The sequence below is a fragment of the Canis aureus genome, chromosome 3 (genome assembly GCF_053574225.1).
Source record: "Canis aureus isolate CA01 chromosome 3, VMU_Caureus_v.1.0, whole genome shotgun sequence".
Classification (NCBI taxonomy): Eukaryota; Metazoa; Chordata; class Mammalia; order Carnivora; family Canidae; genus Canis; species Canis aureus.
In genome coordinates, this window is record NC_135613.1 from 65277932 (window position 1) to 65303948 (window position 26017).

The following is a 26017-nucleotide window of genomic DNA, read 5'->3' on the forward strand; positions in this document are numbered from 1 at the left end:
CCTCATAAATTTTAATGACAAATTTTTATTTTATTTTTTCCTTTATTTATTTTTAAAATATTTATTTATTCATGAGAGACACACAGAGAGGCGCAGAGACATAGGCAGAAGGAGAAGCAGGCTCCCGGTGGGGCACCCAACATGGAGCCACGCAGGTGTCCTAATGATAGAAATTTTTAATCTTAATATTTATGTAATAAAACATCTGAGAAATAACTTGAAACAATATTTTGGCATAGGGATTCTAAACCTAGAGAGTACTAGACTTTTTTTAAACAAAATGGTCAGAAGAATATAAGTAGTTGTATATGAAATTAGACACTTCAGTAGTTGACACTGCTAAGAATTTATCTTTTAAGATATATGCACTTTTTGATGATATTACCTAATGTAGCTATTTTTTTCTGAACAGCTCTGTACTTTGGAATAGTTCTAGATTTACAGGTGCAGTGATAATACAGGGAGTTCCTTTATGCCCCTCCCCAGTTTCCATGTATAATGTCTTACACAACTGTGGTACTTTTGTTAAAATGAAGATTAACATTGATCGTTATATAAATTACAGACTTTAGTTGGATTTCACCACTTTTTCCACTAATGCCCTTTTTTTCTCTTCTAGAATCCTGTGCAGGATACTAGATTACATTTAGCCTAATGTATATTTTAAATACTGTAGTTCACCTTGAATTTTCTCTTTTTAGTTCTTGATGAAGCAGATAGAATCTTGGATATGGGCTTTGCTGACACCATGAATGCTATTATTGAAAATCTTCCCAAGAAACGTCAGACTTTACTTTTTTCAGCAACACAAACCAAATCTGTAAAGGACCTTGCACGCTTGAGTTTGAAAAACCCTGAGTATATCTGGGTTCATGAAAAAGCAAAATATAGGTATGTACTATTTGAAACCATATTTGATTTAGTCAGAAAAATCAATGTTCTTTTTAGTATAATAATTCAACATTTTAAATTAATGCTTTTTTAGGAAACTAGACATCATTTTATGGGTTATGAATTGTGGGAAGCAGAATAAAATATACTATTTAAAATTATTTAAATATTTGATGCACATTTAAATGTTGGAATACTCTAATGCTGTCTTTTTCAAAATGTGGTCTGAGGAACAAATATCTTTCTGTAAGATGTTAACATGTTAACAGCTATTTATTAATAACTACTTCTGCATAAAATGAGGGGCAATGGGGTTGTGTGGCTGTGTGGGAAATGGGTTTGGGGAAATAGATTTTATTTTATTTTATTTATTTATTTATTTTTTTGGGAAATAGATTTTAAAGAGTATTTTGACACAAGTGGAAGTTTGTGTATGTATCATTGTAGACTGTGAACATACCTGACTTGTAGAAATATTTTCTAGTCAGGGTCTCAATATGGATTCAACCCTACCATTATCTCTATCATGACTTCTCTTTCTTCCTATGAAATGTTAGTCTAAAAAGAAATAGATTGGGGAAAATGCTGGGTTATCCACTTGGAAAGTTTTCAAGTGTTGGGAATATGGGCCTTGAGGTCCACATTAACTTGGTTCCGCTAATAGATGTCTAGGATTAAAGATAGCCTTAGGAGAGGCCAGACTCCGTGCTTCCAGGTGATCTTAATGGATGAACTTTGGTATCTTTGGTTATCAAGAACTCGAGAATGGCATAGCAAGAGATTCTTGAGGTAGTTTACTCCTTAGCTTAGTGGAGTAGACAGTGGTCCTTGTTTATAAGGTTGTATTGAGATAGCTATTGAAATTCTTGGTACAATTAATAATCTAAAGATTGTCTAGGTCTTTAGATTTTCTCTGTTCTTTTTCTATTTGTTTTCTGCCTATTTTCAAGACTCTTTAGTGTTTTTACAGGACACGAATTTTTTAATCATTAGGGAGTCTCTAAAACTGTGCATAAGTTAATTGTACATAGTACCCTTGTTGCCAATTTCTGTAGATAACAATGAGCTATTATCTATAGATCAGTTAGAAAAAATTGAATGCAAATACTATACATTTCATAGATGATTTTTTAAAAATTTTATTGTTTTAGAGAGAAAGAGAGCATGAGTGGGGGGGAGGGGTAGAGGGAGAGAGAGAGAGAATCTCAAATCGACCCTGCAATGAGTGTGGAGTGCATTGCAGAACTCAGTATCATGACCCTGAGATCATGACCTGCCCCAAACTAAAAGTCAGACACTTAACTGACTGAGCCACCTAGGCACCCCTATAAATGATTTTTGAAATGCAGTTCCATCACTTATAAAAAATGGGGCTTTCAGAAACCATGTCTCCAGTGACATAATTGACAACTGCAGGCTGTATGGTAATGACTGTGGCACTCTCTAATCTCCTGTTCACCAGAGCGCTACAAAAAGCAGACTTGTGAATTTTGTCTCATGTCATTATTGAAGTTTCTTCTCTAGCTATTAATTTGGTTAATACACCATAGGAAAATCATAGTCAAGAATATCTTTAAGGGCCACTGTCTTGGGTCCCCTCCCTCTTTTGGAGTTTTGTACTATTGTTCAATAAACTTGATTTGCTTCCCACTTAAAAAAATTAAGGCACTATAGAATATCTGCTCTCAAATTGTGAAGGACCAGAAAAGTAATTTAAAAGTTAGATCTTTCTGAAGTTGTGTATTAGAGTATACTTAGAAACAGTATACCAGTATGTTTTCTTTATATTGCTATTGTAGTGAAATGGTGCTTCTAATGATTTTTTTTTCCTTTGAGAAAAAATTGTCTTTAGATCATGGTAATTTGCTGTTTTACGGTGAATATAAGTTGAATTCTGTGGTGAATTATGAACCATTTCAAATTCAAGATGGATATGCTGAGCTTATGTTATTAGGTGCATACAAATGTAATATTACATTTCCTGTTAGCGTAATTAACCATTAGGAAATGTTGCTCTTTATCTTTACTAATGCTTTTTGCCTTGAAGTCTAGTTTGATCTTAGTCTCCCTATAGCAGCTTTCTCTAGGTTCATGTTTGCATGGTGAGTCTTTCTCTGTTCACTTACTCTGTACATTATATATGCCCTTATGTTATAGATTTGACTTTGTAAGCACCATATGGTTTTATCAGGTAGGTTAATTCCTTTGCAACTGGAGAATTTAGTTCATTGACCTGTGACTTACCATAATAGGTAATAGTTTTTACCCCTTTCCACTGTGTCTTCATTGTGAAGTATTTTAGTTTCATACATTTTAAACTCCATAAGCTGTTAGTAATTACTTTTTGAAACATGAGTATTTATTTAGATCTATCCAAATAGTTATTCTTTATGATATTTTTATTTCTTAAAAGAATTTCCTTTTATTCTTTGGGTTTGGGTTTACTAGTGGAAAAATTCTGTTTGGACTTTTCTGAGAACTTCTTTATTTCTTCTTTACTCTTGAAGGATATCTTGGCAGGTTTTTTCTTCACAGATACCTTTCTGTTGGTCTAACATAACTTTTGTTATTTCAGAGTTAGCTACAATTTTCTTGTTCCTTTGAAGGTATTGTGTATTGTTTAGGATTTTCTTATCTTTGATTCTTAGTTAAACCATGAATGATTGTATTTATTTATTTATCATTCATTCATTCATTCATTCGTTTGTTGGCAGGTAGATGTTGTAAGGACAGATGACCCTGATCTGGGCTACCCTGGCTTTTAGACTCTGGGACTGTTGTATTTCTGTTCTTCTTAGAGCCCTGGCTGGGTATTGACCTTCTGGAGGTCTCAGTTGAAAGGTGTGGGTATTTACCAGAGCACTTCCATCCTGGCAGGCTCTGAACTTCAGAGCCCTGAGACTGCCAGGATCTCTGGTCAGCTCTGAGCTTCCCAGTTGTTGCTTTTTGCTTGTTTTCATTCATTTTGGTGCGTGTGTGTTTAGGAGTTGTCACACTTCTCGTGGGACAATTGAATGAAGAATTTAAGATCCAGTGTTTTTTTTTTTTTTTTTTTTGGTTTCTTCTCTCTGGGATTTTGGACTGCCGTATTTAGGCAGAAGGTTGCTATTCCACCTCACACCTGCCTTGCAAATCAGCAGATGCTTTTTTTTTTTTTTTTTTTTATTTATGATAGTCACACAGAGAGAGAGAGAGGCAGAGACATAGGCAGAGGGAGAAGCAGGCTCCATGCACTAGAAGCCCGACGTGGGATTCGATCCCGGGTCTCCAGGATCGCGCTCTGGGCCAAAGGCAGGCGCTAAACTGCTGTGCCACCCAGGGATTCCCCCAAATGCTTTGAAGGAAAAGTGGAAATTACTCTGGGGCTTGCCTCAGGGCATGTCTGTTTATTTTTCTGTACTTTAAGTCCTTAGACACCTTGCTTGCTCTCTGATGCCTTCTGTTGTTTTTGTTTTATGCTGAATCCAGGCTTTATATTAGCACTAGAGGCCTTCAAAATGTTAATCTGATATGGACAACCCCTTTACGGCAGGAATGATAGCTTTTTAACCTTAAAGTTTTAGCAGCCAGTGATGGTTATTGCCTAGATCCTTTATTTCATTATGATTTGCAAAATTGTGATAACTGATTCTATTTTTAATTTCTAAGAAGTTCTCTTTGGCAGTATGTGTATGTATATATGTATGAGAAATTTGTTGGAGAGGCATGCTGCTGTTAATAGTTTCCTAATTTTTTTTTTCTTTTTTGGTGGGTCTGGATTTTAAAGTTAACTGATATGGCATATTTTTAATGTTTTTTTTCCCTCTTATTTCCATAAGCACCCCTGCCACTTTGGAACAGAACTACATAGTTTGTGAGCTGCAGCAAAAAATAAGTGTGTTATATTCCTTTTTGAGAAGCCACCTGAAGAAGAAAAGTATTGTATTTTTCTCCAGTTGTAAAGAGGTACTGAATGATTAAGTAATTGATGTTGAATCATCCCTTTTAAAATAGCAAGTTTCAGTTAGATAAATAGCAGTTTCTTCTGTTTTAATAAATACAGTGCTAGACATGGTAAAGAATATGATAAACAGGTGTAGTATCCCTCAGTGAATACTGGTAGAACAAACCATTCATTGAATGGCTAGATGAACCACAGGTCTTTATAATCTGACACCCACCCTCTATGAATACTGAACTGAGTATGCTATATATTTCCATGCTTTGATGCCCTGATGCTCTCAGGCATGCCCTCTCTGCATTCCTTTACACTAATGGCTGAGGGAGTGGTGGATGTCCTTTGAGGCTAAGCTCAAATGTTACATCTGGGGATCCTTCTCTAATACTCTGGAACTCCTTGTTAGAATCAGTGGGTTCCTCCCCTATCATTCTATAGTGTGTATGACTTTAATGCAGTTACACATTTGTTTAATATTAGCCGTTTGCTGTGAATGAAGGATTCAGTGATAAATAAGAATACTTGTCTCTTCCCTTAAAGAGAAGGCACCTTAAGTGATTTTTATGTCACTTTCCTCTCTATATTTAAGATTACCTGAGGATATATAGTTGTTGGCATATAATAGATAGATTCTAGATTTATAGGTTTTTGAATACTTAATGTGGTAAATATGCCATTAAGTTTCCCTCCAGCTTATGGGGAAGATAAGTGGTGGTCTTTCTGTTGTACTCTGTCTTTTTTAGGAAACCTCTTCATTTCCATGGCTTTAAATGCCATTTGTGTTCTAACAACTGCCACACTGACATCTCAAGCCCTGACCACTCTCCTGAGCCCCAGAGTTATGTATCCACTTGAATACTAGAGATTTCCAGTTGAGTGTCTTGAGGGCGTCTCAAGTTTAAAATAAGAACAATTTAAGATTTCATTTCCTGAAGATTATTCCCTCCCATCTCTTCCCCATTCTAAATGACTGAATCCTTAATTGTTGCCTGTCTTCAGCTTATTGTCAGTATTTTGATAACTCTCATTACCTCTACCACCTCTCACCACACCTCATGCTACAGCTAAGTCTAAGCTATACTAACCTTTCTCTTACTCGTGGCTGGTCTCTTCATTCTCACAGTTTCTTTCCTATAGTTATTGTACATTCTAGCCAGAATGATCTTAGAAAATCATCTGCCTCAGTGAGTTTTTTTCAAGAGCAAGAATTCAATCAGTTTTGACTCTGGAGATGGAAACTGCAGAAAAATTTTCATGAACTCTGTTCACACCTCTAAGTTTACATATGCACTTTTTTGAGCTTAGTTTACCTGTATCTGTCATCTGCAGGTTCACCTTTCTCCTCTACCCTTTTCATGATAGCCCTTTTAAAACTGCAAAAGAAAGGCACAAGTCCGACTATATCTAATCCTACTGGTGCATTGTCTTAGGACCTGAGAACCTTCCTGGCACCAGGGGGATTGCTGTTTAGAAAGTGAATGGCTTTAAGAACAAGCCAACAAATTTAGTTGGCTTACATTCTTTACTTAGAATTTGTAGGGAGACTTAATGGACTTACTAGTTGATGGATTATTATAAATTTTCTTTATCATCATTTTGAAATATAGGCATTTAGGGCAGCCTGGGTGGCTCAGCGTTTTAGCGCTGCCTTCATCCCAGAGTGTGACCCTGGAGTCCTGGGATCAAGTCCCGCATCGGGCTCCCTGTATGGAGCCTGCTTCTCCCTCTGCCTGTGTCTCTGCCTCTTTCTCTCTCTCTCTGTGTCTCTCATGAATAAATAAAATCTTAAAAAAAAAAAAAAAAAGAAATATAGGTGTTCAATGAAGCAAGGTTCTTTCCAGTACATTTTCTTTTCTTTTTTTTTGAACTTATTTTTAAAATTCCAGTATAATTTTACATATGGAGTTACGTTAGTTTCAGGTGTGTAATATAGTGGTTCAGTAATTCTGTATATTAACTCACTGCTCACCATGGTAAGTGTACTTAATCTTCTTCACCTGTTTAACCCACCCACCCTCTGGCAACCACTAGTTCTCCATATTTAAGAGTATGGTTTTTTTGTCTGTTTCTGCCTTTGTTTGCTTGTTCTCTTAAATTCCACATTCGTGAAATCATATGGCTTATATCTTTCTCTGACTTATTTCACTTAATATTATACCTTGTAAATCCATCCATGTTGTTGCAAATGGAAGATCTTATTCTTTTTTATGGCTGAGTAATATTCCATTGTATATATGTATTGCCTATTTTTAATCCATTTTTTTCTGCAGGGACACTGTGCTTACCCTGTCTTGGCTATTGTAAACAATGCTGTAATAAACAGGGATGCATGTATTTTTTTGAGTTAGTATTTTGTTTACTTTGGGTAAATACCCTGTAGTGGAATTGCTGGATCATTTGGTAATTCTATTTTTAATTTTTTGAGGAGCCTCCACACTATTTTTTTTTTTAGAGATTTTATTTATTTATTTATTCATCAGAGAGAGAGAGAGAGGCAGAGACACAGGCAGAGGGAGAAACAGGCTCCATCCCGGGAGCCTGACATGGAACCCGATCCTGGGTCCCCAGGATCATACCCTGGGCTGAAGGTGGCGCTAAACCGCTGAGCCACCAGGGCTGCCCACCTCCACACTATTTTCCACAGTGGCTATACCAGTTTGTGTTCCCACCAACAGTGTACCACAGTTCTTCCAGTACGTGTTCTGTATTTTTGTGAAGAGATTTTCCTAACATGCATATTAGAGAAAATAGGAATAAAATAATATGATACTCTACCTCAGTGTACCAATTAGTTTGCATTTGTTATCATTTAAACTAAAGAGAAGTAACAATCAGTTCCATTTACTTCCATATATGAAGAGATGTAATAACATCCAATGTTGTATAACAAAATTATTATCTATTAGTTTGTTTTGCCTTTTGTTTTTTAAAAAGATTTATTTATTTAGAGAGAGCATGCATGTGGGGGGTGCAGAAGGAGATGGAGAGAGAGAATCTCAAGAATACTCCCTGCTGAGCAGGGAGCCTGCTGCAGGGCCTCAGTTCCATGACCCTGATATCATGACCTGAGCTGGAGGCAGACGCTTAACTGACTGAGCCATCCAGGCACCTCTCTGTTTTTCTTTTTATCCAATTCTAACATTACTTGTTCTGGTTAGTTCTACACTAATGTAGTAGTAGCTCAGCCTGAAAATTTTTAATGCTTTATTGTAGAAAGTTGTAAAAAGTTTAAGATAATCAAAAGACTTTGAAGCATTAAACTATTAAAGTAAAATTCTGTGGGGTCAGAAAGTTGACATAGGAGTTCAGGAAGGAAAAAAATGCAAAATTTCTTTGTCTTGAGGAGTTTATTTTGTGTTTAATTTTTTTCTAGGACTTAATTTTTTTTATGGCGGTTTTAAGTTCACAGAAAAGTTTAGGACCTTCTTTCACACAGGCATGGCTTTTATTATTTATTTTCTTAAAGATTTTATTTATTTGAGAGGGAGAGCAAGAGAGCTCGAGAGAGCACAAGACCAGGGGGAGGGAGAAGCAGACTCCCCTGTGAGCAGGGAGCCCATGTGGGGCTCCATCCCAGGATGCTGTGTTTGTGACCTGAGCCCAAGGCAGACAGACATTTAAGCAACTAAGCCACATAGATGACCCATGGTCTTCATTATTTTTACATATTTTAAAAATGATTGTGGATATCAAATTGCTCTGCTACTTAGAATCTACTGGGTACATGTATAAGAAGTTTATTTTAAATTCTGAACATTTAATATATCCGAAATTACATTTTTTGCAACTAGTTACATTTGGAAAAATGTCAGCTATTAAGTCGAAAACAAAAGGGGAGCATAGTTTTTAAAAAGTTCTCACAGGACATAATGTGAGCAAAAAATGCTTGAAGACCTCAATTCTAGACTGCATTTCCCTTTCTCTGCTTTTTTTAATTAGTGAAACTTGTGCTCCTTAAAGCAGTTTTGCTGTTCATCTCAGCTTGCTGTGCTGCTGCTATCTGGAAGAACCAATCTTCTTTCTCTGTTCGTGCCCAGGTTCAGTATCTGTACCGAGTGTTCTGCCGGCTACGTCCTGGCATCTCTATCCTTGCCCTGCACGGCCGCCAGCAGCAGATGAGAAGAATGGAAGTCTACAATGAATTTGTCCGCAAGAGATCCGCAGTGCTCTTTGCTACTGATATCGCTGCCAGGGGCCTGGGTAAGAGCTTAGCAGAAAATATTCTGGGATCATGGGATATAGAATTTGCTTATAAATGGATGGATTTGGGAATTCAAGTTGTTTCACTCAAATAATTGGGCCACTTTTTCTTAGAAAAACAAGTAAATTGAATTAAGGCTACATTGGTGAAAATTTTGGTTGTATTTTTGTCTTTGCTTATTGTTTATGAAAATAATTCTAGAATCCTGAGGACCCCCCACAATCGAAGGAGGATAAAGGTTTAAAGATAGGAGGAAAAACTACTCTTGTTTCTTTGAAAATTGGAAACTTGGTAAAATATGACAACTTAACAAGAAAATTTGAAGTCAATTTTTTTTTACCAAGTGTTTTCAATTTAAAAACATAATGTATTGAAGCTTTCTAGAAGCCCATTGATACTATTTTACAGTTGGTAGCTTTGTGGTTGTGGAATGGGGTATGGAAGTGAATTACAGGATGTAGAGATATGAATATAAGACAAGAAAATAGGTAGTATTTTAAATTTTTCAGTTTATTTGTTAATGACTGCAGCAGATATTAAACACACATGAAGAATATGCCCAATATTACCCAGCTTTAGTGATGATTTTTTTTGTGGTCCCCTTTTTCTTCCTGTCTGCTTGTTTGTCTTGGAGTATTTTAAAGCATATCTCAGACATCATATCCGTTCATTCCCATGTGACTGAAGGCCTTAGCCAAGTATGCATATATTTTTAAAGCTCTCTAGCCTATATTGTTATCCAAGACTTTTAGTAAATTCAACATTTTGTATTTACCTTGTTTGGCCATGTAATTGTTTGCTGAGGGAAATTGTGTATCAGTTGTCTCTGATCTTGTACTTTTGTGTTAATAGTTAAGATTTGCTTAGTTTGTGATCCTAGTTATTATTTTTCTTAACTGTCCTAGCAGATGTCCCATGCTTATTACTTTTCTAACAGTTCAAACACAGCCTGTTTCTCTCTTGCAGCCTTCCATTGCCAACTCTTATCCAGACTGGTTGCTCCATAATCCTCCTGCATTTTTGTTATCCTGAGATGCTTCTATCCAGATCTCTTTCTTCCTCTTTCTTGATTTATTCTCTCATTTCATTTAAAAAATTTTTAAATGTCATTCTCTAGGGGTGCCTCGCAGGCTCAGTTGGTGGAGCATGTAACTCTTGGTCTTGGGGTTGTGGGTCTGTGTCCCACATTGGGTATAGAGATTGCTTAAAAAAATTAATTAAAAAAAATTAAAAATCTCATTTTCTTATAGCTGCTTCAGTAAGGGTGCACAAGAAGTCAATTTGAGTTGTTACATACATTTCCTATTTTTTTTAAAGATTTTATTTATTTATTCATGAGAGGCACAGAGAGAGAGGCAGACATAGATAGAGGGAGGAGCAGGTTCCTTACAGGGAGCCCCATGTGGGATTCGATTCTGCAACTCCAGGATCATGCCCTGAGCCAAAGATAGACACTCAACCACTGCGCCACCAAGGCATCCTTCATTTTCTATTCTTGAATGATAGTTGGGATAGGAATAGAATTCTAGGTTGAAATAACTCTATAGTATTTGCAGTTATTTTTGTGTATAATTTATACTCAGGACTACTTCAATATTATGGTACTTATTAGACCCACAATGATGTCTAATGTATTAGTAAACAAGCATATACATTACTATATCAGAAACTTCAGTAAATAAAAAAGCTTATAACTCCTTGCTATTATGTTTTACTTTATGCATTTAAAAACATTCTGAGAAGGGGTTCATAGGCTTTATTTATAGTACAAAAATGTCAAAAACCTCTGTTCTAGATTGTTTTAAAAAGTTTATATGAATGTATTGATAGGCAATACATAAAGTATTGAGTATATAAAAAGTTTACGTGAACAATGTTATATATGCTAATATAGGACTTGGCTTTTGAAGTCTTTTCATTTTTTTTTTTTTTAAGAAATCCCTATATCCAATGTGGGGCTCAAACTCACAGCCCCAAAATCAAGAATCACTCCACCAACTGAGCCTGCCAGGCACCCCAGATCTTTCCATGTTGACGTATAAAGATCCAGTGTGTTTTGTAGAGTGTCTCATGGTATGAATTTACCCATTCCTGGAATAATGAACATTGAAGTCTTTTTATTCTAAAAATGTGCAATGAATATTCTGACGCTCTGTTCTTAAGCATCCTTGAATTTCTTTAGAATACACCAGTACCGTTTTAAAACTTTATTAGCTTTTTTTTTTAAATGAATTATCACATGTACATGGGTAAAAAATAAGGTACGAGTCCTAGTAGGCTCTATACTTCCTCACTCTTCAGGAGCAACTCTTTAAATTTCTGTTAGTCTTTCTTTTTGTATTTAGTTTTATATTTTGAAGTGATATTCTTACACTGTGCTTCTTAATTTACCAAATTTAGAAGAACTGCCAAATATTTCCTTTTGTTGGGATCCCTGGGTGGCTCAGTGGTTTGGCGCCTGTCTTTGGCCCAGGGCGCGATCCTGGAGTCCCGGTGATTGAGTCCCACGTTGGGCTCCTGGCATTGAGCCTGCTTCTCCCTCCTCCTGTGTCTCTGCCTCTCTCTCTCTATCACAAATAAATAAATCTTAAAAAAAGATTTCCTTTTGTTATGTCTGTATCATTCTTCTTGTGGTACCCCCAATATTGTTTTTGGTTTTGTTTTGGTTTAGTGCTGAGCCCTTTTCTCTGTTATAGAAATTGATCTGAAATCCAAACAGTAAAATCCACAGATGATTAAAGGTAGTTGTTTTAAGGAGTTGGGAACAGGGTGTCTGGAAACAAATGAAAACTTCTGTAGCCAGATATGTGTACTGCATAATTATTGCTGAGAAATGAGAAAAGGGACTTAGACATCATTAATTCAAATGGAGATGGGAATAGCAAGGAAAGTAAAGTTTCATTTAAATTGGGAAACAAGTTTTATAGTTCACTAGGAGTCATGAGAAGTGGTTTCTTTTAGGTTATTAAATACCAGGGTATTTCATTATTTGTCTGACACAAAGCAATCTGTTCTGTGTCAGATACAAATAATGTTCATATTCAAACACTGTCAAAGGAGAATTGTTTATTATCTCTTGATTCATGCAGTTAATTTAATTTTTTATTATTTTATTTTTTTAAATTTTATTTATTTATTCATGACAGACACAGAGAGACAGAGGAACAGACATAGGTAGAGGGAGAAGCAGGCTCCATGCAGGGAGCCTGATGTGGGACTCGATCCTGGGTCTTCAGCATCAGGCCCTGGGCTGAAGGTGGCACTAAACCACTGAGCCACCTAGGGATCCCCTTGAAACTGATTTTCTAACTTGATGTTCTTTGTATACAGATTTCCCAGCTGTGAATTGGGTTCTTCAGTTTGATTGTCCAGAGGATGCCAACACATACATTCACAGAGCAGGTAGAACGGCCAGGTAGGTGTGCCCACTCGTTTCTTTGCTGTTGCAGTTGAGACATGTACGCTGTTGATAGGGTGCTAAGTGGTTAACATCTTTCTAGGTCGCATTTGGCAATGATTATTGAAGCCTGAGAGTTCTTCCTTTTGTTTCATGTTCCACATTCAGAAACTGATCTTAAGAAAACAGAGATGGGGAAAGTTTCAGTAAAGATGTTCATTTTATTGACTTTTGTAATGGTTAAGAATTGGAAACAACCTAAATAATAATAGGGTTATGAGTAATTATGATTAGCCACAGACGGACTGTTTCTTTGCATTTACCTTGTGCCATTTACTTTCTCATTGTAATTGGATGCATGTTTATAACATGGTTGTCAGTGAGACATTGATCCTTGATGATGGCAGAGACACCACCTGTTGGTCTGCATGGTCCAACAGTTACTTCCAATTTTTAAGTTGCAACTTGAGCTGAATGGTTTCCCAGGGATGGCAGGATCTTTAGACCCAAGATTTATTTTTTAATTTTTTAAATTTAAAAAAATAAAAAAAAAGATTTTATTTATTTATTAATGAGAGACACACAGAGAGAGAGAGAGGCAGAGACACAGGCAGAGGGAGAAGCAGGCTCCACGTAGGGAGCCTGATGTGGGACTCGATCCTGGGTCTCCAGAATCACACTTGGGGCTGAGAGGCAGCGCTAAACTTCTGGGCCACCGGGGCTGCCCTAGACCTAAGATTTAAACCATCTTGCAAGCAATGACTGCCATTCTCTAGCAGGCTTGCCTTGTGTCCCGTTTAGCAAATAGCCCCAAGTGTCCCCTGTCCCTTGTTTATCTGGTAAATCTCATTGGTGTGCAGTTATTTTAAATTTCTTTGAATCCACAGTTTTTGGATGGCTTTTTTTTTTTTTTTAAAGATTTAATTTATTTATGAGAGAGACAGAGGGAGAAGCAGACACCCTGCAGAGAGCCTGATCTGGGACTTGATCCCAGGACCCTGGGATCATGACCTGAGCCAAAGGCAGATGCTCAACCGCTCAGCCACCCAGGTGCCCCGTTTTTTGGATCGCTTTAAAGATTTTTTTTTTTTTTTTGGTTGTATCTGGTGAATTTTATATGTTTTGGCTGACATGAAGGTTTCTCAAGTCTTTTAGCAGCCTAGGAAGAAGCAGAGCTCTTCCTTCATTTTTAATTTTCATAACATATTTGATTGCTTAAACATTTTTTGACCGATTTACATTTACTTTGTGGGCCATTAAACATGGGCTATAATCAAAATGTAATCAAACACATTTCTTTTGATCAGTGTGAATAGAGAGACTAGTATAATAGTGAAAAATAAAGCTATTTAAAAATAGGATTTATATGCTACAGGGTGAAAAGTAAGCCTTTGTATTGCAATTAACAATATATTTTGAACAAGCAATGGAGTTAGAAGTGGGTTCTGTATATGGTGTCACTGTGCCTTCAGACACAGTTGGCCGTAGACTGATGACATTTTGATTTTCTTTCTTTTTTTTTTTCCATTTTGATTTCTAATGGGGTATGAGGAAATGGGACCTGAGTGGTAGAACAGATATCTTGCTTTCCATTTTATAGGAAGGTGGGTGGTGTATCGGTGATCTTTGTATTGGGTACACGTTTGGGTTATCTTACATAGTGAGATACTCAGAAGGTGATAAATAGTGGTTGGTGGAATGTTTCATGCTCTTCAGTAAACGTGTAGCATGTATGAATTTGTACATGTACTCACGCACATTTGCATTCTAGATAAAGTGGAATATGACCCTTCACGAACATATAGCTTCAGGGGCACGTAGACTTGTTTAGTTATGCCGTTTGGTGTTGACATAGGGCAAGCAGGTATCTTTATGGAACACTTTAATTAATTAATTTTAAGATTTTATTTATTTATTCATGAGAGAGAGAGAAAGAGGCAGAGACACAGGCAGAGGGAGAAGCAGGCTCCTTGCAGGGAGCCTGATGTGGGACTCAATCCTGGGTCTTCAGGACCACGCCCTGGACTGAAGGTGATGCTAAACCACTGAGTCACCCAGGCTGCCCTATAGAACACTTTTAAATAGTATTTTAAAATTATTGTTCCTTTATGAAGATGATTGGATCATCTTATTGCATCAGAAAACAGTTCACCAAAGAGGCGTTATTTCAGGGTGTTTGGTTCCTGAGAGGTTGTTAAAAATTTTATGTAGTTGAACATGCCAAGGTGAACATTAAATTGTTCTAATGACATTGGAGATGAAGAGTAGGTACAGCAACATTATAATTGTGTTTGAAGAGAAAATACTAATTTGAAAAACTATTGTAATGCAACTTCTGTTATTAATTTTTAAGGTACAAGTCTATTTGATCCCTCATAACCAATTAAAAATGTTTTGAATCGGCTCTTTTAGATGAGTAGTTAGTGGAAATGTTTAGGATATGCAATGCTTATTTTTTCTTGAGTTTAATAAAATAGTGAAATAGCAGTTTAAAAGTTGCCATTAATGGGCTTACAGATAATTAGAAAGTTTCGTGGGCCATGAGACGGGATAATTGAATTGATAAAGGCTAAATTAAAATTTAAAACTCATTAAAATCTTGTGTTTATGCTGTAATTAAAACTGTGTTGCCAGATAGTGTTTAGTTGTGGAATTGAGCTATAATATATGAATAGAGAGAAATGAATTCAGTGCTTTGTATCAAAATAGCTAAGGTTTGAGGAATCTGTTTTTCTTTTCTGTGTTTTAGCTAAGTGAAAGTAGTGATTCTGGTACTTGTCTTGAAGTACTTTGTTTTAATTTATTCACCTGAAATTCTCTTGATCCTTAGTATTGAGAAAAGTTTCATCTTTTTTCCTTAGCCATCCACACCCCTTTTAACAGAATGATCTCATTTAGAGACAAGTGAGGCAAGGAATATGAATATAATTTTATTAAGCTGTATTCTGAGGTGCATTGTATTTAAAAATGATTGTCTTTAGGGCCTGCAGGTTCTTGGTACTCATAAAACCAGGCTTTTCCATTTCTTTTTTTTTTTTTTTTTTTAGTTATTTATGATAGTCACACAGAGAGAGAGAGAGAGAGAGGGGCAGAGACACAGGCAGAGGGAGAAGCAGGCTCCATGCACCGGGAGCCCGACGTGGGATTTGATCCTGGGTCTCCAGGATGGCGCCCTGGCCAAAGGCAGGCACCAAACCGCTGCGCCACCCAGGGATCCCCCCCCCCCCTTTTTTTTTTAAGATTTTATTTATTCATGAGAGACACAGAGAGAGAGGCAGAGACATGGGCAGAGAGAAGCAGGCTCCATGCAGGGACCCCAATGTGGCACTCTATCCTGAGACTCCAGGATTACGTCCTGGGTAGAAGGCAGAGGCTAAACCTCTGAGCCACTCAGGCATCCCAAGGCTTTTCCATTTCTTATGGAAATTTGAAATTTCCATTTCAAATGCCCATTCGAAAACAGCAACAACAAAAAAAATTGGGAATAGAAGGTAGGTATATACTCCTCTTTTAAAAAAAAATTGTTTTTAAATTAGATATTTTTTAAAGTAGGCTCCATGCCTGGTGTGGGGTCCAGTGCAGTGCTTTAATTCACAACCTTGAGATCAAAGACCTGAGCTGAGATCAAGAGTTGGACACTTAACTGACTGAGCCACCCAGGCACCGCACTCTTTTTTTTTTTTTTTTTTTTAATGCTTTTATTTGGGGAGTACAGGCCTGTGGATGGAGGATGTGAATTATATGTAACTGTAGATAAGGTGAGAGTCAGTGCCTAGCTGGCTCAGTCAATAGAGCATGCCACACTCTTGATCTCAGGTTCATGAGTCCAAGTCCAATGTTGGGCCTAGTACTTACTTAAAAAAAATGAGTTCATATATGTGTAACTATTGTTTTTTTCCAGAGTCAAGGTAAAACAATTTCCTCAGAAGTGGTATTTCTCCTGAGCCTTACTTTACTGATCTCAGACTGTGTGATGTAGATAGCAGAAGGTGGTTCCACTGGGGGGCAGCAGAGGCCAATTCTTTGCATCACACACTGGCAGCAGTTTAGATCAACAGCAAAGATGAAGATGCAAAGTAGTTAAAATTTCTACTGTGACAACTTTGAAGAGTTTATGGTTTGTGGAAAATACTGGTACTTTATGGAATAGATAAGGAAGAGAATTTTTTTAAAGTGCCCTTTATTGTTTTGTAAATTGAAATAAAGTGAAAAGACAATTTCTGTGAGCCTTAATTTACTGAAGGTTACTCTGAATATCTTAGGTATCAGATGGGAGCAATCTTTGCTAGTGAAAATTCTTGTTGCTTTAATTCCTTTAGGTTAGATTTATGAAGATCCTGTCTTCAGCCTGCTGCTTCTTGGTAGATAATGGTTCTTTACACGGCCTTCTTCCTTGGTCTAGTTGCTATTTAGAATTGAAAGTTTTTTTTTGTTTTTTTGTTTTGTTTTTTTTTTTTTTAAAGGGCAAAACCAGTTTTTTATTTTGCATCAGGAAGCATTGAACTGGGATACAGCAGGGCCAGGACAGCTACAGAGGTAGATAAGTAGGCTGATATTTTTTTAGGAGTCGTTGAGTTCCGTGAGTTCCAGGGCTTCTTCATTGCTCTCCTGCTGTCTGTTCTCAACACAGCAGGCAGAGTGATCCTTTTAAACACAAGTCAGATCATGTCAGTGCTCTGATAGCTTCCTTTTCCCTCAGAATAAAAGCCAATAACTTGATATTATTCAATCTCCTCTAGCCTTCCTTTCAATTCCCCTATGTACCATGCTGTACACTGGTGGAGTGGTTTTGTTCATGCCGAGCATATTCCTCCCTGCACCCCCCCCACCCCCCAATCATGATCCTTTTATATTACTGTTTCTTTTGCTGGAATGGTTTTTCCTCAAGGATCTGCATGGCTATATTTCTTAACCTGGCTATCTTAACCCTGCTCCAGCCACTCCTCCTCACTTCACTCTGTACTTTCTTTTTTCCATAGCACTTAATGCTTTCAAATATACTAAGCATTTCTTTATTACATTGTTTCTCTTTCTCTTCACCAGAATGTAAGTTACATAAAGGCAAGGAAATATGTCTACTTAATTGATATACCCCGAGTGCTTAGAACCCAGATTTTGCACAGAGTTGGCAGTTGAGATAACACAATTACTTTCTCAAATCAGACTCATGAATTAGAGCTTACCTAAAATTAATTAATCCACTGCAGTATAACAAATTACCCCACAATGTAGTGTCTAAAACAAGAACTGTATATTATCTCACAGTTTCCCTGAATCAGGAATCTAGGTGCGGCTCATTTGATTCCTCTGGCTGCTCATCTGGATCCTTACAAGTCTGTGGTCAAGGTGTCACAGGGTACTTGAAGGTTCAACTGGGGTGGATCCTGTTCTAAGCTTGTTCACCCTGCTTGTTGGCAGGTGCCTCTCTGGTCCTTCCACATGGCTTTTCTTTTTGTGGGGCTTTTTATAACATAGCACCTGGCCTCATCAGAGAGAGTAAGCGTAAGGGGGAAGCAGCAGTGTCTTGTGACCTAGATTTGGAACTCAAACTCCATCTTACTTGGGGTAGCCTAGTGATTACAGAAATCAGCCTTACTCAGTGTGGGGAAGACCACAAAGGTGTGAATGCCAGAAGGCCCAGCTCTTTGGGAGTTGTTTTAGTAGCTGTCTACCACTCCTAATAGCAAGCTTTCCTAGTAATTTCAAGGGTAAGGGAAGGTAATTAATGACAAGGAATATGTGAGGCAGGAAGAGGTCTGCCTCTTCCATAGCTCCACAGGGCCATTCTCGACACCTCAGGGCAGGCTCTGACCCAGCTTGACCTCGTGGTCACTGAGCCATACATGCCCTTTATCACTTCCATAGATGGGCTATTGGTGTACTCAGTTACATGCTGCTTATAGAGACTTCTTCCTTGCATCCACAGACTTTAAATGAACTCGGTACATCCTGTTATTAACATCTCCTAGATGAGGGCTCACATGTGAGCATATGCCAAGTTTGTTTCCCAGAAGGCCTGTCATTAGTATATTTATGAGGAGATTTGACTGCATCACTTTTTCATCTTCAGCCAGAGGAGCCTCTTCCCTAAGAGAATGAACAGGTTGTAGCTTAGACATTTACTTTCTAACACTCAAATATCTGTTGAGTGAACAAATGCAAGAACTCATTTAGTCTTCATGTAAGCCTTATGAGAGAGGAAACAATTTCTTAGGGATTATGCGGTAAACTGTATCTAAGATCCCTCTGGAAATACCAGGGCAGGGATTTGTATTTGGGTCTTTCTGACTCTACAACTCCTCTTCTTGCCTGTGTGCCCCAGACCAGATGTTTTCATTTGGTGAAATGTAGTGGCTGCGGCTCCCAGGTGGGGCTTCCAGAAGGTTTGAAAGCCAGGTGCTGGGAGAAGGAAGGTAGATATTTTTATTTAAACTTGCTGCTGTTTGTGATCTTGAAGATAAACTAAAAATAAATTTATTTTCCTTCTTTATTTGGATTACGAAGGACAGATATCCCATGGTAGATCAACACTATCCTTAAAAGTCAAGAAATTTAGATTTGGATCTGACTCTGTCACCTGATGGCTTTGGACCCTTTGACCAGTTCTTAATCTCTTTAAGCTTTAATATCTTCTCTTGTAAGATGGAGTTAATGATCTCTTTCAGTAGTTTCCAGAAAGTATTATTTCAGGTAGTATAATTTTTAGGCAGTACTTTTATGTATGTTTTCTTCCTGCTTTTAATGTATTAAAACTTAGTTTAGACTCTTTTTAAATTCTGGGAACAGAGTTGATAGACTGTAAGGACGTCTACCTTTTCTCTGTGAGCTCCCTAAATCCTTGTTCTTAATCAGTGTGTTAGAAGCTTTCCATACAACCCACCGTAACCAACTTGGTTTCTTCCCAATTATTGTGAGCTTTGTCTGTCAAACTGCTATGGTGTACCTGTTTCCAAGTCCTTACACTGCACCTGGCTCTATTTTTCCCAGAATATTTTACAGTCTGTCCTTTTCTCTTACATCTAGTGTAGAGTCTTTAGCTATTCTGTGAGTCAGAGATCACCCTTTTCCTGGAATAAGCTCTCCTTTGTGCCATATTGTGCAGGAGGAACAGAGCAGTTGGAGTCTGGTTCCTCTGGCCATCTGCGTGCGTTCTGCATGGCTGACTGCACTGTTGTCTTCAGTGGCGAGGCGCTCATGGGGCTGCTTACCCCAGGAAAGACTACGGTGTAGGGAGGATAGAAGGAGATGCAGAGAGGGGGCAGAAAGAAGGCTGTGGGATAGCAGTGTGCCCAACAGTTGTCTCTGTTTATCCACCTCCTGATCCTACTTCTGTGAACAATGACTAGTATTTAAGAATCACGGGTATAGAACTTGAGGCTCTGAAGGGACCTGGATCATCTCCTTCAAACTATTTATAAAGGAGTGCAATATATGGTGATAAAGGGACTCATTATCCAAGGTTATAAAGATAATGAATAGTACAGCTGGGGCTTGAATTCAGTTCTTTTGACTCTAAATCCAGTGTTCTATCTGCTTACACAACTTCGGGTGGTTTGTTTATATCTGTCACTCACCAAATATTTAGTGAGCAGCTCTTAGGTACAAATGTATGGTAGGTAGGAAACATGTATTCATATATGTCCTCAAATTTCTGGTTGAGATAAGGAAGTACCCTGATGTTGATAGTACTAAGATGTGTTCAGTAAAGTGAGAATGACACAAAAGATGGAGAATTTGAAAGCATATATGTTTTTGTTTTCTACTTCATATTTGTGTTTTGTTATAAAAATAGTGTTTGTTTACTGTATAGATTATAGACATTGGCAGAACATACCACCCGCATCTTACCACCTAGAAAAGTTCTCATATATATTTTTAGAATTACAAGAAGTGGCATGTTTGGGTGGTTCAGTTGGTTAAATGTCTACCTTTGTCTCAGGTCATGATCCCAGGGTCCTGGATCAAGCCCCATACTGGGCTCCGCACTCAGCGGGGAGCCTGCTTCTCCCTCTACTTTCCCCACTGCTTGTGTTCTCTTTCTCCCTCATGCTCACTCTCTAAATAAAATATTCCAAAAAAATTACAAAAGGACTTATTCTGAAACAGACTCTCTTATGGTCTGATCTGTAATTTGAAGAACCAGGCTAGGAGATCTGGCAGTCATGAACACTGCCAGATCTTGTTACAGTAGTAGTTGGAGGTCTGAATGGGCAAAGTTTAAGGGACATTTAAGGTCTCAGCTAGAATGGAGTTTGTATGTTGGGAAATAGGCATTGGAGTAGTTGAGGACTAGTGGTTATTGGGTAGAAGGCAAATTACTGCCAGAAAGGCAAGGCTTTTTCCTCCTTCGGTCCAGAGTTTGTTTCGAGGTTATTTCAGTGGAAGAATTACCACTGGGACCCAGAAGTCTGTGGTCTGGGTCTCCCAAGTTTAGTTAGAAATGCTCATGAGCTGAAGGATGTGGAGTTAAGTTTCTGGGTGTTAGAGAATCATGATCAGCCTATTAAGGATCTTTCTTTCTGGAAAGAATCCTGGAGAGCTGAAAAAGGTAATGAACTGGAAGTTTAAAGCATCTGATATATAATAATTAGCTAGTGGTTTTTGTTTTTGTTCCATATTTCTGGATTTATATATATATATTTTTTATAACTTCTTGGTCTTTCCAGAAATTTATTTTCTCTACCAATTGCTATAAAAAACTGGCAAATTAATGTAAAATGAATTTTCTCCTAAATTCTAAAGGCTACATAAATGTAACATGGTGTTACTACTGATGGTGCAAGTGAGATTTTTTTGTGTGTGTGTGTTTCATATGCAGGGCTTTTTATTTGGTGCCTGGAATGTTTCTTACAATAACCTGTCTAAAATGGAGTTCCAAGATGTAGATCTTGTGAAGAATGTTTATTTCTCTTTATACAAATACCAAACTTCAGCCCTTGAATACTGCTTTTGAAATATAATAAAAAGCTAGATCATGGGTTATAGGCTATCCTTATAAGCATTTGAAAAAAAAAAGAAATGTGGTTCTGCCTTCTTTTTAGATGTGTTTTTTATTTTTGAAATGAAAGCTTACTGGAAATTTTTGGGTATTGTATGTGGAAGATAGTTTGTGCTTTATGCTGTTTCAGGGAAAAAAATGTGTATGATGTTAAGTAGGTAATGTGGCCAGTGATGGTTTTTTTGATAAATGTTTGCCTGGTGGGATTCAACTTTGGACATTTTTTCCATTTTCCTTTGGGAATTCTGTTCTTTTAGATTTCAGGGTTGCACTCTGTTTTAACCTTGTGCAGATCTGTCTTTTAGCTATTACAGTTGTAAAAGGTTTGGATATGGCCCTTGTGTGACTTGAATCTGATCCATTCTTCCAGATTGTCCTAGGGTGCATGAATGGGTAGACAAGATAGATGTAGTGATTAGGCTTATGATTCCTGTTTTGGACTCTGTCTGAAGATCTGAGGACTTCAACGGGTGCTGTTTTGATACCTTAGAGATTTCTCTTTACTCCTTTACTGGCTTTAGAAGTTGAGATGGCTCTCAGACACCTTCTCTGCTCTGGGTGTCACTTCACTACTTCCTAAACTAGCGATTTCTGCCTTCACAGATGGTTTAGTCCAACACTGTGTAGGGAGAATGCTTTAAATTCATATATCTTCATAGTAAATGATGATGAAACATTTGAATCATAATAGTTGGTGTTGAAATACAGCAAGGAAGGTATTTGGCATTAGTTTCTCATTTATGAAACAGTAAAAGGAATAAATGTATGTTCCACTTTTTTCCTTTCTCTCCCTGTTCGATACACATGCATTTAGAAACCCTAGAAAAAGCTAATAAGCATGAAGAAGATGAAACTATCCACTGGACTCAATCAAATGCTGCCTTTTCTCCCTGGTAAACTTGACTCTCCCCTAATGTCTGACTAATTTGTACTTTTTTAGGTCTCTGCTCTTAGATGTCATTTGCTCAGGGCAATTTTCTTGACTCCTAGACAGCATTCAGTAGGGCTGTCTGTTACATCTTTAAAGCTTCCAGTATGCCTACTGTAACACTCACACCACTTTATTGTTAGTTACTGGTTTTAGTGTCTGTTCCTGATTGTCTATAAGCTCTGTGACAGCCAGAACTATGTCTGTTGTAGTGCCTGGCATTTAGTGGCCCCCTAAAAATGTTTTTCAATTTATAAATTTAAGAGAACTTTTAGCACTTTTAATAGGATTTATTTCATACTTTTCTGTGTGTGTACACAAATATACGTACAAGTATTTCTGTTAAAGATATTACACTGGAATTTCACCTTGTGTGTACAAGGGGAGTTTTGAAATCAACATGAGGTAAAAATTGCTCTTCTGTCTTTTAATACCTACAGTAAGTCAACATAGTCAGTTTTTCCCTCCAGTGTTCAATGATAAAATTGTACTTACATACAGTGGTATGCTATCTCTCTATACACTGGCAGCCATTGTCCTCCAAAACCAGACTCTGATGTACCTTTCTGGCAGTCTTTTCTGGTGTCCACTTAGTTGCACTGGCTTCCGTTGGATTTATTCTATCTTTAGTTAGCTAAGTTTGCCTTGTATTTTTCTGGTTTCTATTCCTTTGTTCATGCTATGCTCCCCCTTTGAAGACCTTAGTTTTTCCCTTTTTGTATTTACTTTCAAGATCCTCCCCAGATTCATCTGCTCTGACAGATGTGTGTTTCTCTGGCCAACCCTGAGTGGTCTCTTTCCACTTCATGGCATTTATTGCCCCTGGTCATCCTTTTACATTTAGTAATGTACCATCTTGGGGAATGTTCTCTTGGATCTCTGGCTTTTGTGTGTGTTTGTGTTTTCTAGTCAGCTAGATTATTAGATCACTGAAAGACAGGGATACTCTTTTATTTCTTTGTGTTCTTCATAGTTTATGCCTGGCACAATGTTTCTCCATAAATAATGTATTTAACTATAAAAATTTGCTCCTCCTATTATAGCATGAATCCTGAACAGAGTGCTTTGATGAGAATACTTTTTCTTTTGTTTCTTAAAAAAAAAAATTCTACAAACACCCAATTCCATTTTGGCTTACTGCTTGCACACAAGTTGTTGACACAATTTTTCATTTGAGCAGAGATTTGTTTCTTAAAACTGATGCCACTAAACAATTTTGCTCCCAAGGTATAAAATCCCCAGAAAGATGATTTGATTCCCTTAATGTATTGGGTACCATGTTTCTTAAATTAGTAATTGTATTATAATTCTCTTGTGGCTTGAATGGGGAATTATCTTTTTGCTATAAGTAGAGAGCTATTTAAGAAATTCTTTTTAGCGGTGCCTAGGTGGCTTATTTGATTAAGCCTTCACCTCTTGATTTTGGCTCAGGTTATGATCTCAGTCGTGAGATTAAGCCCTGTATCAGGCTCTGTGCTGGACATGAGCCTGCTGAAGATTCTCCCTCTTCGTCTGCTTTTCTCCCCCTAAAAAAAAAAAGAAAGAAAAATTCTTTTTAATTGATTTGTTTCTTAGGATCTGACTCTCCTCCTGTGGTATAGTTTAAAAGTCACTCAGAATTAGAACTGGTGGTGAAATTTTGAAAAAGATGCTCAGAGCCTTAGTTTTCTGTTACAGAAGTTAAAAAAATGGTATTCCTAATATTTACTAATTAGGTGAAGTTACTTCTGTGTTACCTGTTCATCAGAGTGTTAAAATGTAAAATGAAGATTGCAATGATGTGGAAGAAATTTCTTGTTTTTTTAGGTACAAAGAGGATGGTGAAGCCTTATTAATTTTGCTTCCCTCAGAAGAAAAAGGGATGGTGCAGCAACTTCTCCAGAAGAAAGTGCCCGTGAAGGAAATCAAGTAGGAGCTGCTGCTGGGTGTCTTGATGTTATTGTTAGGAGAATAGAGAGACAATTATTATGCTGAGTATGGACACTTAATTCCCTCCTTCCTCTTCTGCTGTCTGGTTTGACTTTTTTGTTTGCTTGTTTTTTTTTTTGTTTTTTTGTTTTGTTTTTTAACAAGTTTTTGGAGAAAATAAGATGAAACAGAGAACTTGTTACTTTCAGCAGGCATTGGTGGATAAGATTTGTAGGGTTGTGTGTCCATTTTGGAGGACTGTGCTGTCCTTTGAAGACACTTAAATTGTCGGCAGAATTAGGATCAAAGTTTCACCTGTGCTGGGGTCCTTGAAACACTGGCTTTACTTGGAGGGTGTTTAGATTGGGGCAGTGGGCTGGAGGGGTTGGGTAAGAGTTTGATGGAACAATGCTGTGAGCTCTTAATTGCTGAGGTCCAGTGAAAATTTTCTACCTTTTGAATCTTCGATTTTTTATGTGATTTTATAATTAAAAGAGAGTAAAGAATACCTCATCCATCCCCTCCTACCACCATCTTGGCTTTACAGGAGTTGAGTGGTTCACTCTAAACTTAGGGAAACAAGTGGGATTTCTTTTGTGAGACGTAGACTCCCGTAAGAAATTCATTGTTTCCTGTATCCTCCCTTGTGGAGTTAAGTAATGATCCCATCATGTTGAGCCTAATTCCCAGATAATGAAAGCATTATTTATATCTTTGGGTACTTGTTTATTATTTGAAATTAGTTTTATGGTATTTGACTGAAAATGGAGGTACTTTAAAAAATGACGTTAGAATAGATTTATTCTCTTTCATGGACAGTAGATCTCCCATGAGAAGGCTACTTTCTAACTTTATGGATGTAAGAAATAACCAGTGATAATTGAATGTTAACCTTAGTATCTTTCACTCAGCCTGAGGCATCTAGAGAAGATTCCTGATCTTGATCTCCATCCCACCCCCTCCCTGCCCCGCCCTGCATTATGCCTAATACATGATAGTCAAATTTATGTCTAGAGTAATTTCAGTCTACTCTGGTGATGAGAAATAATGTTACAGATTTAAAAATATTGAGAAAAATAGGAAAATGCTGTATGCTATCTTCAGTTTCTAAAATTGAGATGTCCTAGTTTAACCTTTATTTTTTTGTTACAAAGAATCAACCCAGAAAAACTTATTGACGTGCAGAAAAAATTGGAATCATTTTTAGCACAAGATAAAGATTTAAAAGAAAGAGCTCAAAGGGTAAGTTGTTGCAGTGGACCATTTATGAAAGTTAAAATTCATTGTTTTCTATTACTTTTAGGTTTCATTATTATGCTTCAGATAGTCAAGTAGTGCAATTTGCAGATAATTTTAGCAGATTCTTTAACTTTTAAAAAGACTATATATTTCTTAGAGTAACCTGGGAAACTGTCATTCAGCTCTGTGCTTCTTCAGCAAACTTACATAATTTCTTATATGAGGTTAAATTTCTAGAGAGCATAGCACTTCTACTAAATTGCCTTTTAGGAATGAAGTTTTAATCTATAAATAGTACTTAATGTTCCTAAATTACTTTTTTGACTTAGAAATCCTTTTGATTAGCAAATACAAAGAATTCTCACTTTTCCTTAAACTTACTTTTTAATTCTTAGAGTGCCCTGTGCCTCCTAACCTGCTTTAGGAAAGGAATAAGGAAAATAATTTTGTGTTGTGCTTACAGCTACCCAGTCTTTAAATTGGATGAATATTTGAGTCCGGGTCATAAAGCTCACTCT

General features: G+C 37.2%; 1 protein-coding gene across 3 annotated transcripts in view; it reads left to right on the forward strand.

Annotated features, from left to right (window-relative positions):
• Positions 1–26017, forward strand: part of DDX10 (DEAD-box helicase 10) — a 253164-nt gene that overhangs the window by 16547 nt on the left and 210600 nt on the right. For all 3 annotated transcript variants that reach the window (XM_077893366.1, XM_077893365.1, XM_077893368.1), the window contains 6 exons: positions 702–891; positions 4710–4836; positions 8866–9028; positions 12360–12444; positions 24159–24260; positions 25415–25502. In XM_077893366.1, coding sequence (XP_077749492.1) covers positions 702–891; positions 4710–4836; positions 8866–9028; positions 12360–12444; positions 24159–24260; positions 25415–25502 — 755 coding nt within the window. The remainder of the gene's footprint in view (positions 1–701; positions 892–4709; positions 4837–8865; positions 9029–12359; positions 12445–24158; positions 24261–25414; positions 25503–26017) is intronic.